Raw genomic sequence first — 19,966 nt, 5'->3', positions numbered from 1 at the left:
AAAAAAAAAAACAATGACAAAAAACAAACTCAGAGCTATTCTATGAGCCGCTATGCCGCGGCTAAAAACGGTGGTTCACTTATCTTGCTTTAGTGCTCCTGGTATTATGTTGGGGAAACGATTAGCATCAGATATAGTGTTTTTGTGAGCTACAAAGTAACGTTTTGCATATTTCACCAAACACTCAACAGGTTTAGAAATACCACTGTTTATAAATAACACGCTCCTAATTCATTTTGATGATCCTCATGTAGTTCTAACAAATGCCGGTTGAAACAATTCAACGATAATTTTGCTACAAATAGTAAATAATAAATATAAAATGTGCAGTTAATCCACTCCCTTCGATCATAGCGTATATGCAGTACGATTGTCTAGTGGGCCGTTTATAACCGTCGTTTGCTATTTCATATATTATTTCAATAACGAAAATTGCATTGCCTTTGTTTTTAAAACAAAGAAAACTGACTCCGATTCATTGTTGGCAAAAATGTTATGGAGGGTGCTCGACTCGCAATGTGCGGGTTCGACCACCCGTCCCACCAAATATGATTGCCCTTTCAACCGTGGGGGCGTTATTTCGTGACGGTCAATCTCACTATTCGTTGTTATAAGAGTAGCCCAGGAGTTGGCGGAGGATGGTGATAGCTAGCTGCCTTCCCTCTAGTTTTTCACTGCTAAATTAGGGACGGCTAGCACAGATAGCCCTCGTTTAGCTTTGCGCAAAATTCAAAACAAACCAAATTAAACCAAAAATGTTTAGGTTTCTATGCAATGGGTGCATCCAGCTTTGCTAAATAGCCATTGAGATTTTCTTTTTCCGCTTGATGCACCGTTCCTTGTCATTTTACTGAGTGCAAGAAAAGACCGTTACCGAAGTGATCGCTTTTTCACAGTTGCCATTTCAATAAGAAGTGTCAAAGGGGAGATATTCAATTAAAATCACTTTATTTGACAGAGTACAATAAGATCGTGCATGTATATAATACCGACATGAAAAATAAAATAATATATATATATATATATATATATATGTAAGCTGAAAAACAACAAATATATATTAAACACGTTCCTCTCTTCATGCATTTTTTTCCATAAATGCTCCTATCTTCGAAATATTTTTTTCAATCAGTCGACGGATTCGTTTCATTTCGTGAAATTCACTCACAAAAAGAAACACTTTTGTTTTTAATACGTTTTTTTCCCTCAGATTTACCGTTCAGTGCGTACGAAGACTGACGGATCGATGTTGATACCTGATATGAAATTTTAGGAAATGCAAACAAATGAAACATTTTCCTGTAATGTACTTTTGAAAATAAACATTCTGATACGTAATATGTTTTGTACGATTAATCGTTCAGGAGATACAGAGCGTGACAGACAGACATATATTTGGATATTATATATATCGATAAGTGTAACGAACCATCGGCGGAGCATTTACATTCAAAACTGAAAAGTCCTATAAATTTTTATATTTGATTTAGTATTTACTTCAATCGCTCTTTAACGGAAAGATAAATTGGTATTTTATATAAACAATTTACGTGTTACACTTGTATGTAAAACAGTAGTAATAGCTTGATAAACCAGATAAAAATGTATATATTTAGTTATCGATTTCATTCTCTTAATTCTTTATAATTAGAGAATTTTAATTCAGTACCCTTTGTCAGCTAGTTATGCAAATATTCAAATGTGTTTTGAATCGAGTAAAACACCTTAAAGTTTTGATGAGTCAGCAGATCCTTTGCTTTATAGTTGGTTATACATAAAGAATATCAATGAACTAATGAATAAACACATTGGTCCCTTAGGCTTGGATTTTATGCTGCTAGGGTCCTGTGGCTGCAAAATCATTAAAATGTAGTTAAAAAGCTTAAGAGACAAGTGTTCAAAGTTGATAAGTTTAGAAACAGTTACTGGAGAAATATAGATTGCATTTGACGTGTCTAATACAACCTAGTGTGATTTTGAGAAACTATGTTCCTTTTTCCTAACGGCTTCTCTAGTGGAATGAATGAGTCGTAAGTTGTAAGAAACTTTAAGTTGTGAGTTATAAATTTTAGTTTCCACAATTAATGCATAACGTAAAAAAATTGAATCAATGCCAGATTTAAAAACAAACAAACAAAAAAAAAACCTAAAGTCATCAAGTCCAGATGTTATTAATTAAAGAAAGCCCAGGGAACAAAACAAGAACGAACGCTTCCTATTGTTGTATAAAACACTAAAGATCGCCTCCCAGGATCTCCAAACTTTCTCTTTTACCCTTGAGACCAGCAAAAGAGAAAATTATTTACCTAACTGGGTTTTTGTCTTGATATCCAAGTCTACATATATCTTTTCCTCTCTACCCTCTGGCTTCATGTAATCCCGTCGTTTGACTTCAGCAGACAGCTCCCCTTTTCCTTCTTTTATTCACCCCAGCCTTCGTCACAGTGATTTGTTCTCAGTTAGAGAGACAACAGGCTTGTATGGAGAAGCTGAAACTGATTCACACTAACATTACAATAACCTAACCTATTGAATAAACCAGCTGTTTGATACGTGCTTCACAAGACTACTGGCGTGTTAGGTTTGGAGCTGAATAAGTTTTTATTCATAAACGGTTGTCTATGGTTGATAAGATGAATATGTTATGCGTGATTTTAAAGATTTCATAAAACCTTCGTAAATAGTGAACATTAAACCAATTACGTACAATTAATATGAACACAAAAGCTTGGAATAAATATAGACATTACAGATCGATAGCGTACAGTTTGAGAAGAGTCTGTTTTGTATTCTGGCAACGAAACGATTTCTTTTTCCAATTGTTACACGTTTTGGTTTTCTAAATTGTTATGTTGTAACACAGTCTTCCATTAAGTAACAAAATCCACTATAACATACCAAAGTAAGAGCAGCCGTTTCTAGCTTTATTAGCTCTCATCAATCCAGCCAGGTCAATAGTAAGGAAGTATTACACGATGGAGTTTCTTGTAACACAGTCTTCCATTAAGTAACAAAATCCACTATAACATACCAAAGTAAGAGCAGCCGTTTCTAGCTTTATTAGCTCTCATCAATCCAGCCAGGTCAATAGTAAGGAAGTATTACACGATGGAGTTTCTTGCGGCTTTTGGAGGAAATGTCTTTCGTCGTATGTGTGTTTTTTAACATTCAGTAACATTTACAGTTTTTCATCGCAAAACAGCGAGAGCGAAACAATCTCGTGTTCCCCATTCCAATGAGAAACTATATAAGTAGGTATGGGAATACACGCCTTAGCAACAGGGCTTTGTTGAATACATTTTAGCTTGTCATCATTAGCAGTCATTAATGACACATTGAACATATTTTCTACCTAGAAAAAAATTCTTTACTGCTGTATATATTTACATATATATATATACAACAATGCATAAGAGAATGCATTTTGATTTTTTTTATTTAGATAGCTATAATGTATCTGCTAATGTAAAATGATAATATTATACGTATGTTCATTGTATTGAATATGTAACAGGTGTCGCTTCTATACATAATTACGACACTACTTGGTGAAACTGTTTGTATTGATAAAAATGTAAAGCACACCTGTGAAAGTACGGCCATCTGTTTAACAACACCCTATTCTGAGGTGACTTACAATAATATTTTTTGTGTATAGTATAGTACCGTATCAGTGAAATTCAAGTGGACTCTGCTTTGTTTACGGAACGTTTACTTTGTAGCTGTTGCGTCGGAAATGTAGATTAATTGAACGAGATTAAAACGTCACCTGGTGTACTAGTAGGATCTACTAAATATTACACTCAAAATGGGTTTAGTTAAACTCTTCAGAATGATATATATATATATTATCGTTGACTTCGATCAATGTTGAAGACTTAAGTGAGAGGTTTATTTGGTGTTCTTGTGTGTTTCAACTAATTCAGCTTTTCTTTGCCATGATACAAACTTTCCGTCAAAGTTATATAAACCACTGATACGCAATTAGAACAACATAATAAAAACAAATGAGGAATCATTTCATACCTTATATGGAGCTAAACATTCTAGAATATCATAAATAAGATACAGTTACCAACCCCATCGTTGCCAATTATACATTAAAGTATTTCTTTATCCCACACATTTACAGCTAAATTATTTTGTGACAGTTGTGACATCTACCTAATCACAGATAATTCAGTGAAAATCTCTAAAAACACTCGCTCTTTCAGCCGTTGGATCATTATACTGTGACGGTCAATCCCACTATTCATTGGTAAAAGAGTAGCCCAAGAGTTGGCAGTGAGTTTTGTTGACCAGCTGCCTTCCCTCTATTTTATCTCTTCTAAATTATAGACGGCTAGCGTAGATAGCCTTGGAGCAGCTTTGCGCGAAATTCTATAAAAAAAAAACAATTTGATAAAACGCCACTTGATATTTTTACATATTTTTTACGAAACATTATAACACTTTATGAAATGAAACATCTAGGAAGAATATGGAAATTATTTTAGTCCTGACGATATCATGTATCAGGGATTTCATGTGGCATCTTATGGCTTGATGTGCCGGATCCTTGAAGATAACGCTTCCCAAGCAGTGATGCACAGAACAAGACACACTTAAATATATTTTGAATTTAAAACTATTTATAAGAGCACTACTAGTATTTACTGAAATACATTGGACCAGTATACTCATCCAACCACCAACTGAGCACGAGTTCCAGAATATTGCTTGGCTGCTCAGATAAGCCACTATTTAGGAAAGGTTGAGAATGTTACATTAAGAGTTCTCCGCGATTATATTATATATGAATTTTTTTAACATTTAAAGAATTAGACATCATATTTGACTTTGTATGTATACATGTGTTGAAAATTCTTAGTGTAACAAAGCTTCCATTAGCGATTGCGATTGTTTGAAGTTAAGTACAAAGCAGCACAATGGGTTTTCTGTGCTCTGCCCACCACGGGTATCGAAATCCGGATTCTAGCGTTGTAAGTCCGCAGACATACCGCTGTGCCACTGGGTGGGGCTTCCATTAGTAACAACAGTAACAAAACTAAATTGTCAATATCATGTTATAAATTTTATATTGATTCGCGTTGTGTATTTGTCCACAAACACCCCCCACAGTTTTGGAGGTAGCAGGAGGACTCAGGGATGCCTAAGGGGTGTCCCTATTATATGGCATAGCACCTACCGAGGGGCTAAAACGAGTCAGGAATATCACCCAAGTGTGATAGAGATCTAGGAGGAAGTTTTCAGGGTCGCCGAACCCCAATCTTGTATGGAATTATGTATTCGTCGACCCCCTCGAAATTCCCAAGGTGCCATGTTTGAAACTATGTTCATACACTCATGACAATTTTGTTTATTTGTAATTAATCACAAAGCTACATAATGGGTTATCTGTGCTCTGCCCACCACGGGTATCGAAACCCGGATTCTCGCGTTGTAAGTCCGCAGACATACCGCTGTGCCACTGGCCAGAGGGACCACATATGGTAAACGTGTTTAGGTACCATGGGCGGGTGTCCTAACGAGATTTGTTTTTGTGTACGGAATCCTCTTGTGTTATTTATAAAAGTAATTAGGGATAATGGAGGAGCTTGAACGGTACATTGGGCTTCTGTAAATAAAGAGAGGACCTTTGAAACCCGCAGCCGAGTGCGGGTATTTTGTGGTAAGACAATTAACGCGAAACATATTAAGCCTTTACGACTTTAAACCGAAGTCCCAAAGTAACTTCGTGTCATAGAATGTAATGAATTAAAATTTCAATAAAACATCAAAGAATCGAATTAAAATATATATGAATGCAATCTTTCTTTAAATCATCTTTAGATGAAATATTTCAAAAACTGTCCATAAAAACTTCATTTGTAACAACACTTTAGCCAGAATAATAAAGGAGCTGTATTATGTTCAGTTTGTTATCTGTTGAAAGGATCCAACAACTTATTCGGTATGTCATTCTGTGAAGGGTGATTGTTATGAAGAAACATCATATCAATATGTAACGAAGCCTTTTTTTTAAACTGGAGAAAAATCTCACCTTTTGAACACTGTCTTGGCCATGACTTTACGTGCGACTGTTCGAATCACCGATTCCGTGTGGTGCAGATTGAATTCCGATATAATATCAACGAGTATTATTAATTAGAATTGATTAGATATGAATTTTGACAACGTGCACGTCATTTATGGAATCCTTCATTTTCAGTACACACCATATGTTTGGACAAGCCGATAAGTCAGTGCCAGGAAAAAACAGGAAGATCGAAAACTAACACTCACCTCTCTTTCTTCGTTGACATTCTTTCTTTGTAGATGATGCTGTGATGTGGTGGTGACACTCTAAACGATGACGAGAAGTTGCTTGTTGCCTATACATTTAAATATTTAATTGAATAGGTTCTTATCAGATAGGTGATGATTTATTTATGTTCATCCTTGGTAGCTCTTTACACGTTTCATTTACTTCTGTTTGGTGTAAGCTATATCTGACGAGGCCATTTGCTAAATATTCTTTTATTGCAGAAATTAGTTCAAACAATATTTCAAACATAAGTAGCTTTGTTTAAAAATAACGTGTGGTCAAAGTTGTTTAAGTTAGCGAAACGTAAAAGATTTTTGACCAGTGAGTGCGATAAAACATAACATTAGAATGCCGATCTTACGCACGTGGTCTATAACAAGCTCTTCGCTAACATCAAACCAGAAATGCGAGTGCCATTGTATTAAAAACTGTAGAAAGTTTATCCACTGGTCATATATCCTACAATAAACATCAATGGATACTGTGATGTTTCATCTAACACTTCAGATTTTTATATTTCGCTACCTAACGACATTGTCTACCATCATTTCCTTAATGACAAGACCTTTTTCAAGTAGTGATTGAGCATATGCTTTTACTGTAGTAGCCCAGCCGGCGTAAAGAGCTCTGTTAGCCGTCGTAGTCTAGTCGGCAGTACGTTCCGGAGAACGGAACTCAGTGGAAAAGCTATTTTGTACACATTATCATCGGATATCTGTTCAATTATTGTTAGAAATGTCAACAACATTTTATTTGTGAACAGCTATAGAGTTAACAAAGAGCGATTCAACACGATTCAGATCATAATATTTCATGAAATTATGATCCACTAAATGAGAATGTTTAACAAATTCTACCTAGAAACGCCTTCGTAATTAGATAGAAGTTTTTGTAAAAAGTTTAAATAATTTATACTCCACGCGTTAGAGAACTTTACCTAAGTTATAAAACAACCAAAATCTATAATAAACATTGACAAAAGTTTAAATAATTTATACTCCACGCGTTAGAGAACTTTACCTAAGTTATAAAACAACCAAAATCTATAATAAACATTGACAAAAGTTTAAATAATTTATACTCCACGCGTTAGAGAACTTTATCTAAGTTATAAAACAACCAAAATCTATAATAAACATTGACAAAAGTTTAAATCATTTATACTCCATGCGTTAGAGAACTTTATCTAAGTTATAAAACAACCAAAATCTATAATAAACATTGACAAAAGTTTAAATCATTTATACTCCACGCGTTAGAGAACTTTATCTAAGTTATAAAACAACCAGAATCTACAATAAACATCAACACTTATCGCAAAACATGAATTTTGTTAGGATGATGGTTTTTCTTTGCTCTTTCTTATTCCGTGAAACAGATTTTGTACAGAAAAGGTTAAATGTTAATGGCAAGTATTTTGTTTTGATGACTTTAGGATTCGTATCAATCATAGTAAGTTTACCTAGAGAGTGATTAGACATTTATTGCTCAAGCTCGAAAAATAGAAGTAAAAACATTCAGTAAATTTCATGCAAGTAATTCCATAAAGCTTTATAAAAAGAGTATATATTAAATAACTTCTCTTTAAAAAGAGTATTACAGTCACTGATGAAAATCGAAGCATGATAGCAAAAGCCAAAAAAAAATAAAAAAAATACGGCTGTCGTGAGTTGTTACGTTTAACATCATTTTCTGAAACGTAAACACTATTTAACACATTCGGGATTTCATGCTGTATTTAATACACGTATATATATATATTTGTATGCCTTACAGCTATATTTGTAATAAGTTTTTCAATATCTCACACACATACAAACGGGCCTTAAGTGCATCTATCACGAGGATATCGCGTGTTCAAGTACAAACTTTACAAAGATTTCTCATTTTGTCAGAGGTTTTTTCCTCTTTATGAAACGCGAAACACTTTCGTCGTTGGTACTAACGTATGTGTGATTACGTGATAAACACTTTTCAAATACTAAACATAATGAATCACTCCTTAAGAACATTCGACTAAGCATAAGTGTTAAACGTGTATGATTTAGCCTGAAGGGATATCTTTCTTTAAAAAACACAATACGTGCTCGAATTGTCTGCTGGACAATTTCAGTTGAACATTGCTAGATTCGTCAGTTGACGCGCGTGCCTGGTTTTCGTAACAAGAAAGATTACTCATAACTATAATAGAACTAGAGCGCATATTGTACAAATTACAGCAGTTTTCCGTCACTATTTTTTTCAGTGCTTCACACGTGAATAGATTACATAAGTGGTATAAAATTTGTAAACAGAAAAGATTTATGTGAGATTTCTCTTACCTTGAATAAGTATTGGTCAAACATCTGAGCCATTGCTTTTGAAAATTATAGAAACCGCTAAACAGTCAATCTTGGTTCAAGTCATGCACTTCTTTCGTATATCGTCTGTATTTCAAGAGACGCGTCGCTTAACTAAAGTCGCACGAAAGATTTCTCCAGTTCACGAGGTGTTATTCTATTGAGCTCGAGTTTTTGGCCACGAGATTATAAGCGACACGCGCGGGAGGGCGCCAGAACCACTTTCAACAATCTGAGAACGCTATCGTCTGCAGACAGCGGTAAATAAGCGTTCACTTATCACTTTTTGTAACCACGGGCAACAAGCAGGTGACACGCACTTCGAACTACCCAAAATGCATTTAAAAGCAGACGAAGTAATGATCAATCAACCATCTGTGTGTTAATGTTATGTTATTGTTTATACAGGTTATCAACAAGAAAATAGTTTTAAAGGAGTTGCACCTGCTCTTTGGATTGTTCGGGGTTTGAGCTGGGTATTTCCGCGGAAACAGTCGTGTTTCAAAAGCAGCAATACAGTTTGGAATGACAAGAGGAAGGAAACATGAAATTAATGTAATTAAAGCAATGTCAACAACTTTGTTTCATTGGTCCCTTGTATTCAAAGCCAATTTGCAAACAACAAACAAACAAACAAATTGTTTTAGGTCCCACGGGAAAGTTCTCTAGTTTGAGGGTGAAACCTCTCCACAGGTTTTGATGTACAAGTTCGTCCAAATGACGCGGTAACAAACTCGTCCGTGTTCACCGCACAACTAACTACCACATGGGAGTGGCAGGCAAACAAGAAGCGTACACACTCAGCTCTAGCAAACCTAGCGGATAAATGACAATCCCCGTAGTCTTCATGCTGCGTGAGCGAAAGCTTCTTTCTTTGAACATTACGTCTTCCCAGAGCAGCTTTCACGAAGCCCCTTGTAGAGTTGTCATCAACCTGATAGCTTCCTTCCAATGGTGGCAGTCATTGCCTGCAGCCATTACCTGGGGTATATTTCTATTGGCTGTTACTCTTAGCAACCAGACGTGTCCAAATCGAAGGGGTGAGGTACAGAGAGCGGCTGGGATCGTTACATTAACTCGAAGAGACGGACCAAACTGTGAGGTTGGTTTTGTTAGATCGAGAGCTTTTGACTTCCGATACGAAAACGGTCTCCGAGTGTTCCGCCGTAACAGTCTGCCTGCTTAAACACAGTATCTCCGACTGTGTTATAGACGAAATTACCAGATACAGAAACTGCAGGAAGCCCCCAAAAAATATATTCAAATATAAACCCGATGGTTTAATCTTATGTGATACATATTTTCAGTATTTTATGGTACAAACTCCAATGAACCAATGAACATTCCCTTTCTCGTTATGGGTAATGGAAGAGGGGGGGGGGGTAGTTAACATACACTAATGTTAGCTTACTGACGTTGATTTGAGGTTACATTGAACGCTTGAAACAATTTTTTATTTTTTACAGAAACGTGTACATTGAAAGTTAGTTATTCTCGATAGTTCACAAGATATACGTGCAATGCATAGGTAACCATGCTATCATGGCATTATACGTCACTTTAATTTAGCGTCGGTTTCACGTATTTTGCTATAGACCTCTTCGCTCAATAGAGCTCTCATTAGAAACATCCAGGCGGTAAAATTGAAATGGCTATCAAACTGTAACTGTTCTTTTGATTGCTCATCCAATTACGTTCTATATTTGTATATCTAAGTTCACCTACAAAATAGCACATAAACTGGTTCATCTAGATCTTTATAGCAACTTGTGACATTTCCCTAACGGCATAGCAGTAAGTCTGAAGGCTTTTAACGCTAAAAACCGGGTTTCGATACCCGTAGTGGACACATCACAGATAGCCCATTGTGTAGCTTTGCGCTCAACTATAGAAACAAACAAACTCGTGACACCAAAAAGATAGATATAGAGATAATATGATTGTTTTAAAACAGAACTACATGTAGTTAGTAGCTACTCGGCTAGAGAGAGATTTGTGTAAAATTAGACAACTGGAAATAGAATGAAGCCAACGATTTGATTGTTTGCTTACTTTAGCTAAAAGCCACACAAGGGATTATACGCGCTTTGTCCCGCGGAGAATCATACCCCGGATTTTAGCGTCATAAATCCATAAATTTACTGCTGACTCACCGGGTGAGGGAACTTCACGATAAGAAAAATTAAAAAATGGTAAATGCAAGATCGGCAAACTCGCCATAATTAAAACAAAAAAAAAGACAAGAGAGTTGTCATAAATAATAATAAGAAAGAAAAAATCAGCACAAAGAGTTTGTGTTCAAAGTGAAAAAAATATTATAAGTTTAGACTACATAGGTTTTCTCACCAAAGGGATATATTTGACAAAAATAATAAGTTATAACTGATGTTTTCTATAATTTTTACACTGGTAGAAAGCAAAGTGCAGTTTGAAATAAAATTCCAAAAATTATTTATAATTCAAAGGTTGTAAGGCTACCGAATTGTATATCTGTTATTAAACTCGTTCAGTGAGTTATGTGTTTGTAATCCATGCAGTTTATTTTCATTTACTACTACATAGCATCCTAGTTAACTAAAGTCATAATACTACTACATACCTTCCTATCTAACTAAGGTAATAATACCCAGGTCACTACTATATACCTTCCTATCTAACTAAGGTAATAATACCCAGGTCACTACTACATACCTTCCTATCTAACTAAGGTAATAATATAGTAGTGACCTATTATTACCTTAGTTAGATAGGAAGGTATATAGTAGTGACCTCATAGTTTTCTATTTAACTAAGGTTATAATACCCAGGTCACTACTACATAGCTTCCTATTTAACTAGAATTATAATGCCCAGGTCACTACTATATACCTTCCTATCTAACTAATGTTATAATACCCAAGTCAATACTACATAGCTTCCTATTTAACTAAGATTATAATACTCAGGTCACTATTACATAGCTTTCTATCTAACTAAGTTATAATAACCGGGGTAACTACTAGATAGCTTCCTATCTAACTTAGGTTATGATATCCAGGGTAACTACTACATAGCTTCCTATCTAATTAAGGTTACAATACCCAGGATAACTACTACATAGCTTCCTATCTAACTAAGGTTATAATATCCAGGGTAACTAATACATAGCTTCCTATCTAACTAAGGTTATAATACCCAGGTCACTACTACATAGCTTCCTATCTAACTAAGGTTATGATATCCAGGGTAAGTACTACATAGCTTCCTGTCTAATTAAGGTTACAATACCCAGATTAACTACTACATAGCTTCTTATCTAAATAAGGTTATAATACCCAGGTCACTACTACATAACTTCCTATGTAACTAAGGTTATAATATCCAGGGTAACTACTACATAGCTTCCTATCTAACTAAGGTTATAATATCCAGGGTAACTACTACATAGCTTCCTATCTAACGAAAGATATGATATACAGGGTAACTAGTACATAGTGTTTTATCTAACTAAGGTTATAATATCCAAGGTAACTACTACATGTATTCCTATCTAACTAAGGTTATAATATCCAGGGTAACTACTACATAGCTTTATATGTAACAAAAAGCTGTGATAACTAGGGTCACTACTACGTAGCATCCTAAATTACGAAAATTGTTATATCCAGAGTCTCTACTACAGAGCTTCCTATGTAATGAAAATTATGATATCCAGGTTCAACCCTATGTTGCTTTCTATTTTACAAAAGTTATGATATACAGGTCACTACTATATAGCTTCCTAGCTATCGAAAGGAAAGATATTCAAGTTAACTACTACATATCTTCCAATATAACGAAAGATGTATTTTATGGTAACCACGGTAACTACTACAGAGCTTCATATCTAATCAATGTTATGATATGAAGGGTTACTACTACATAGAATCCTATCTAACGAAAGTTATGATATCTAGGGTCATTACTACAGAGCTTCCTATGTAACGAAAGTTATGATATACAGAGTCGCTACTGCATAGCGTCCTATCTAGCGAAAGTCATGATATACAGGGTCACTAATATATAGAATTCTATCTTAGTAAAGTTATGATATCCATGGTCACTACTACAGAGCTTTATACGTAACCAAAGGAAATATATCTAGGTTAACTAGATATATACGTTTAAAATGGAGAGCACTTTGCTATTCTACAATTTACTAAAGCACACCATCAGTACGTTTTATAGAAAGGCGAAATAGTTTCCAATTTTCACAGAGGTTGTTCAGTGTCTGGCGTCTTTTAATTTTTTCATCTCTATTTTCAACTCTTCGAAAGATCCAAGGTAAACAGATAAATAATCGAAATAGTTGAGTTTATCTATCATTTCGATCTTATCGCTTAATACCATGAATGAGAGCTTAATTGAACGAAAAAGTTGGTGGAAAGTTTCTGTGAGACCGACCTTTTGATTAGACAAACGGTTCGTGTGCTACGGCTCAAAATAGTGGAAGAGGACGGTCCACGCTCCTATTTATAATAGTACCTTTGTTTATTTTCAAATCAAGTTGATCGAATCAATTGACCTCGTTTTCTCATGTCTTAGCACCAATTTGGTGACGAAGATGACATAAATCGTATACTTTTGTATGATAACTACTTGATTACTTTAAAAATTGTAATGTAGATAATAAGATAAACTAACGTTTGTTTTAAAATAGTAGAACACGTGAAATAGTGTTTGTATATGTTAGCTAATCCTTTACAAAAATTAATTGTGCTTACAAATGATTATCTTTACATACCATTCACATTTCAAGAAAGCCACTAGTCCACATCAATTATAATAATAGCGCAGGAGTAAAGTTGTAGCTAAAATAAGTAGTAGTTGAGATGAACTGGTACGATTTATTATGTGGAAAGTTATATACGATTATTTTATCTGACGCTTTTGGAAGACTTACATTATTTTTGATTATATTCGTCATTTGTTGATGACTGCCATCACAACCACATTAGCGGAGGAATTTTCGTTCGTGTTGAATCTACCTAGTCTCTAACTAACAGAAACCTGTGTACCTTACATTTTCCCTATTAGAGATAGTGCAGGATATTGTGACATAGGGATAAATGTATACAACGAGGAAGAAGAGAAATATTGGAAGTATAAAATTTGGAATTCAGATTGAAAAATGGATGGATTTCAAGATTCTAGTGAAAACATGCATAACCTGCAACGTTTAATTTAGATATAATCCTTACTATGTTATAATGCATCTCAGTTTTCCAGTACACAATAACAGCATCGTAGGCTTAGAGAATCTTACTAAATAGGAATAAGTACAGTGTTGGTGGAGCATTTCGGACAAAGCATAGTGGGTCCGGATCACTTCGTGATGGAACATTGCAATCGTTGTGGTAAGTGGTGATTCGTTCCCATTAGCACGGTATCATTATCATATCCTATCTTGATTAAATGCAGTTATTATTATAATGAAACATACATATACATGTAGTTCTTAAAGAACTGAAGCTACGTCCAACATTAGAACTGATGCTACTGCCACCTATAATTTATTTTTTTTATTGTCTCCTTTTTCAACATTCCTTTATATGGTGAAGTTATGTAAAAAGGTTTATTCATGAATATATATAATATAGTATTTTTAAAGCCAAGTCGGTTATTAATAATTATCTTGTACTAAATAAAATTAATGAAATGTTTATTTTTCTCAGTCATTTTACATTATATATATATATATATATTGTGGAGAAGTGAGTTTAAAATGTAACTGTTTTGAAATCATTGAAATAAAGTAAATCGCTGGGTCCGCTTTTTTTCTCGAAAATTTTCATGTAACTCACAGTCTTGCCCCCCAGTGGCACAGTGTTATGTGTGCGGACTTACAACGCTAGAATCCGGGTTTCGATACACGTGGTGAGCAGAGCACAGATAGCCTATTGTGTAGCTTTGTGCTTAATTACAAACAAACAAACCCACAGTCTTACGATTTATCACAACACAATTATAATAAAAGACAGTAATGTTGATCTTATTACAAAAGTTTCACATAATATATATATATATATTAAGCAGACTGTGTCTATTTCCAAAACTCGTTTGGCCGAGTAATATGCTTGGTTGCCACTAATATTTTAATAAGTTGAAGAATATGGTCTTCTTGATTTAGTTTTAAAATGATCTGTATGTCTTAGCATTCTATTCCATGACATTATGTTAGCAGTTTCTTCAACAAGAAATATCACAGTGTAGTTTGATCTTGTAATAATAACAAGAACAAATTTCATATTACGTTATATTTTAAGCTATGAATTAATAAAACTAGGCAAAGCTATTTGCTTTGTAGATTTAAAAACAAATTTGAATGATGTTACTGTTAGATGTTTTTACGACTTAGCTTTACTTTTGATCTTAACTTGCCTCAAAAATCTAACAATCTATTTTCACAAAGAAGGCTCATGTTCTGAACCATGTCGTTTTACACAGTTGGCAAATACTTCAACTATATTACTGCCATATGCTTTGGGCCTTTCCCCTTGAGTTCAGTTGAATTTCAGTAAGAACAAATCGTACTAACAAGAAATCATATTAATACTACGTATGTGTAAAGGATAGTTTAAAGACAGAAGTAACAGTGTTTAGAAGTATTTTGTAATCGTAACTGTAATTAAGGCAGGCCTTTCTATTTATCTTATATATATCATGAAATGTCATACTACCATTTTTATCTCTGTAGTAAGGCATTCCACACTCGACTTATTATTCTTTATATCATACAATTTGCATCTTCTTCACAAAAACTGAATCCAATTAATGGCCTCGTAAGATAAGTCAAACTCTGTGTTATCATGGTTAAATGATAACATATCTTGTTACACTACTTAAAATAATTAAGAGATAATCAGAGTTCTCTGTATTCTAGTTCTGACGAGACGCAACTAGTGTTTTTAAATTATGTGAATGGCATCTCCGAATTAATGTTTATTCAAAATAAGTGATAGTTGACTTGTTAGGTGGCATGTATTAGTTGTATAAGTGAAGGAAACATTGTGTGTTTTCAGTTAGCAATAGAATGTTTACAGCGTTCCAAATTGATAGTGAAACATGTCATGACCTTTAACAAAGGCACTTGAATATTCCACGATTCTGGTGGCAATAGATTAGCTATAAACCTGTCAAGTACAAAAGGTCGTTGCAGAATGACTAAAAGTCTCGTAAAATGTAGTTACAGGATGTGGAATCACTTTCAGACCAGTAATACAGTTTGCCAAAGACCTGAAAAAGGCAAACCATTTTTTTTATAACGCCGCATTGCTATTCGACAATATGGACTAGAAGCCAGAAGCAGGCCTCAACTGAAACAATTCATAGCAACAACTATATTAAAACATTTCAGCATAAAAATGCTCAGAAGCAGGTTAATTAAAGCTTGTTTTTATTTCAGATGATCAATGGCGTGATTCCTTTTGCTTATTACCATAAAACAGTTTGTTTTCAGTAGTATCAAGAGCCTGTGGGTTGTTCAAAAAAGTGAGCAAATATATATATATCGCGGTTCCCCTTGTAATCAAACACAGGACGTGTATATATTTGGAAAGTGCTTGGGACCACATCCAACCTAAGTACACAAAATAAAGACACACATATGGTGGTGATGGCATGCTGGTTTAGGCAAGGATCAATATTCTTAGCTATAAATGACCCTGATGGGCAAGGGCATAGTACTATGACTATCATATACGATATGCAGTTTTATAACCGTAACTATTGGTATATGCAGGTGTTGTAAGTTGTAACTTACTCCTGATGGGTGAAAATGCTTACGTCCACCGTCTTCAACTTGTTAGCAATATTTTGGAGGGAATAAAGCAAATGGACTGACCAGAAAACTACTTAAGCTGAATTCAATTGAATATGTATGGCAGCATGTGATTCACCTCCAAACAGTGGTGATGAACTAAAAGCAACTCTGATAGAGGAATGAGCCATATTACTCCAGAAACTCATGACTTCATTCTAGTAAAACATGCCATATTAATGTTTAACTTGCAGTAGTGTTTGCGGTAGTCGTAAGTCCTATTAAAAAACGTTTTTGACCATTTATTTGGCTGCAGAATCTTTAGTACCAGATTACCATTTGTGGACAAGGACTCCAACAGTAGGCACCAAATCTTTAGTACCAGATTACCATTTGTGGACAAGGACTCCAACAGTAGACACCAAATCTTTAGTACCAGATTACCATTTGTGGACAAGGACTCCAACAGTAGGCACCAAATCTTTAGTACCAGATTACCATTTGTGGACAAGGACTCCAACAGTAGGCACCAAATCTTTAGTACCAGATTACCATTTGTGGACAAGGACTCCAACAGTAGGCACCAAATCTTTAGTACCAGATTACCATTTGTGGACAAGGACTCCAACAGTAGGCACCAAATATTTAGTACCAGATTACCATTTGTGGACAAGGACTCCAACAGTAGGCATTTGCTGTTAAATGTCATGACGGAGGTTAAGGGAACATCTAATTTGTAACTGTAAGCTCTGGCCCTGGACAGTAGAAATGAAAAGAATAATCAAAAGTTGTTTTATGTTACAGCTAGAATGCATTTTGAGACATTTGTACACTATAGTAAATAAGCTGTTAATCGCTAAGAGCGACAGAGCAAATACACTGATTTACTTAACACTTAAATTTAACATGTAGAATTAACCAGAGGCTGCAGTTTGATTTCAGTGGCTCAAAGCTTGATTGTTTAATTCATATTAATGATATAGTGTAATGACTATATCTTTGTATTTAGGTGACTGAGAGTGGTTTTGAATTAGTTTAGGTGTTATGCAAAAGTGCAGGCTGTTAGAGTGTCTGGTTAAATATACACGACACAAGATTTGTATTTGTCTAGTCTATAAACTAGCTATAAATTACGTAAGGTTTTCCCCCTCAATTAAATGAAATACAGGGTGGTTTTAGTTTTTGTAAACAAAACATTTATTCTGTTCATATATGTATTGCTATCTGATTCATTTCTTAACCCTAATACACACTTCTAAGTAACGAATTGACCTATTTATTGGATCTTGCATGAACCCAACAAATACCACATTCCACCTTGAATAAAAAATGTTTCTGGTACTGCCAACGTTAACCAAATTTTAAAACTCAGATGAAACGACTCAGATCTGAAGTTCAGTACAAATTCAATGACATCTCATCATTTCGATTATCAATAACATATGGTATAACAGAGCATTTACTTTTTCAAATGTTTTTTTTTTTGGTTGTTATTGTTACTTGTTTAGATTACAAAGAAAACAAAAAACATTTTCATGTACATGTTTCATTTATTGCTCCTTATCCTCGGGCCCCCCCAGTGGCACAGCGGTATGTCTGCCGACTTACAACGTTAGAAACTGGGTGGGCAGAGCACAGATAGCCCATTCTGTAGCTTTGTGCTTAATTAAAAAAAACAAACCTTATCCTCGGAGATACCATACCTTCATATGGTGGAGTTATTTAAAACTTTGTTATCCGTGAATAAATACATATAATGTAGTATTTAAAAACTGCTTAATTAAAGGTAGCTGTAAAATTGACAATGTTTGAAAGGAGCTTAACCTTTTATTTGGAAGTTAATGTTTGTACAGGAAGTCATTCCATCTTTTTCATGAGTTCATAGTGTGTCCAACTCTACTTTAGAATCTTTCTTTAAGAGCTTTTGTACACAACCATATATATAGAAGATTGAAAGAGAAGACTTTGAGGGAAAGATACTGTTAGCTGATAATCATGTCTCATTATTTCGATAGATCAAAACCTTCGTATGTTTGCTTATCATTACATATAATTCTGGGTAATAAAGGGCAATTAGTCTAATGGACTGCCTTGTGCGTGAGGGAAACATAGTTCAATGATGTAAATAACAGGCCACATGAAGAGACTAGATACTTATATGGAAACCTAATCTCCAGTGACTGGATACATGTATTGCTGTAATCAACTGTTTGTGTCATGGTCTATACACTAGAAATTGTTATCCCTCTCTAGTATAGCTAAGTAGCCTATAAGCTGTCTACTTATTCATTACTATCCATCTATCTATCTATCTAAACTACAAACTATTAAACGGCTGTATAACTGTTCTGTTATGCCTTATCAAACAGTAAAGGAACTCAATGAAGAAAGAGGCACGGTAATAGAGAGATTCATTAACGTGGACTATTATTTTCTGTTCGTGTTGGTGTAATGGTCCAATTCTATTACTATTAGTTAATTACAAGAACAAAATGTTGGAAGAGTAGATAAAGAATCCATGAAAAACAGATATACAATAAACCATCGTCAACAAGACTTACAGTATACACCAAATGTAAGATTATTTTCTAGACTTTGATTACTTAGTTAAATAGACTGAATGTAATTAAACGTTAGATCACAATGTAGAACTTGCAGCTAAATCTTCTTAAAGCAGTTATTGCGATACGTTTAACCATTGATGAGCTCAAGAGCTCAATTTATAGACGGGCAAGCAGTTAAATCAGCCATACTATTGAAGCAAAACCATAAACCTTATTATCCTGAGGAACTATCGACAATCTTTCAAAGAAATGTAATCAAAAACAACACAGTAATATCAGAGGAACCAAAAATAATGATAAGTCATATAAAAGGAGGGTTAGATCAATTTATGTGGAAACCCTGGAATTAATATTACTTGGCGCGATTGAGCTGAATCCATAAAAAAATAAATTGAGCTCAGCTTTGAAATAAAATTAAGCAATTTCCGGACATTTACTACAAAACTAAATAAGAAACTGCCATGTACATATCAAATAGAGTTTATAGTTTTATGTGTTTAATCTCAGAATGAGGTAATGATCATATTTTTATAAGATTATTGGACTTCCAATACTAGTGTGTTGGAATAGTCATGTATAGAATATCGAGTAAACTTTAGTTACTGCTCTTAGTAAGATTCACTTCGTTTAAATTGCTACGTTTTCTAGAATGTTTTAGAAAATTTAGTCTCTATTGGTAAAAACAAAGCATAAATATGAATGACATATAAGATAGCACGTCAGAGAAAAATTAAGTGGTTATAAAAGCTGAATGAAAATCTGGTTTGGAAATAGAAAACTTTTCTGCTTTTTTAGTCATTATAGGAATCATAGATCATCCATTGTTTCGTAGATCTATGCAGGTTTGTAATATATATTTATAAAATATTCACCTCTATGCAGGTTTGTAATATATATATTTATATTCACCTCTATGCAGGTTTGTAATATATATTTATAAAAACCTCTATGCAGGTTTGTAATATATATATATTTATAT

The 19,966-nt window shown here is 34.3% G+C and overlaps 1 protein-coding gene across 2 annotated transcripts in view; it reads right to left on the bottom strand.

The window, feature by feature from the left end:
• Positions 1 to 9,547, bottom strand: part of LOC106478217 (thymocyte selection-associated high mobility group box protein TOX-like) — a 151,460-nt gene extending 141,913 nt beyond the window's left edge. Inside the window, exon 1 of one of the 2 annotated variants that reach the window (XM_022381837.1) lies at positions 8,629 to 9,547. In XM_022381837.1, the coding sequence (XP_022237545.1) occupies positions 8,629 to 8,661 (33 nt within the window). In that variant the 5' untranslated portion in view covers positions 8,662 to 9,547. The remainder of the gene's footprint in view (positions 1 to 8,628) is intronic. The other variant, XM_022381813.1, reaches the window with a different exon arrangement.
• Positions 9,548 to 19,966: the final 10,419 nt, after the last annotated feature.

Source organism: Limulus polyphemus, unplaced genomic scaffold, assembly GCF_000517525.1.
Source record: "Limulus polyphemus unplaced genomic scaffold, Limulus_polyphemus-2.1.2 Scaffold9, whole genome shotgun sequence".
NCBI classification, from domain to species: Eukaryota; Metazoa; Arthropoda; class Merostomata; order Xiphosura; family Limulidae; genus Limulus; species Limulus polyphemus.
The sequence above is the reverse complement of the archived record's forward strand: the minus strand, read 5'-3'. Positions and strand labels throughout refer to the sequence as shown.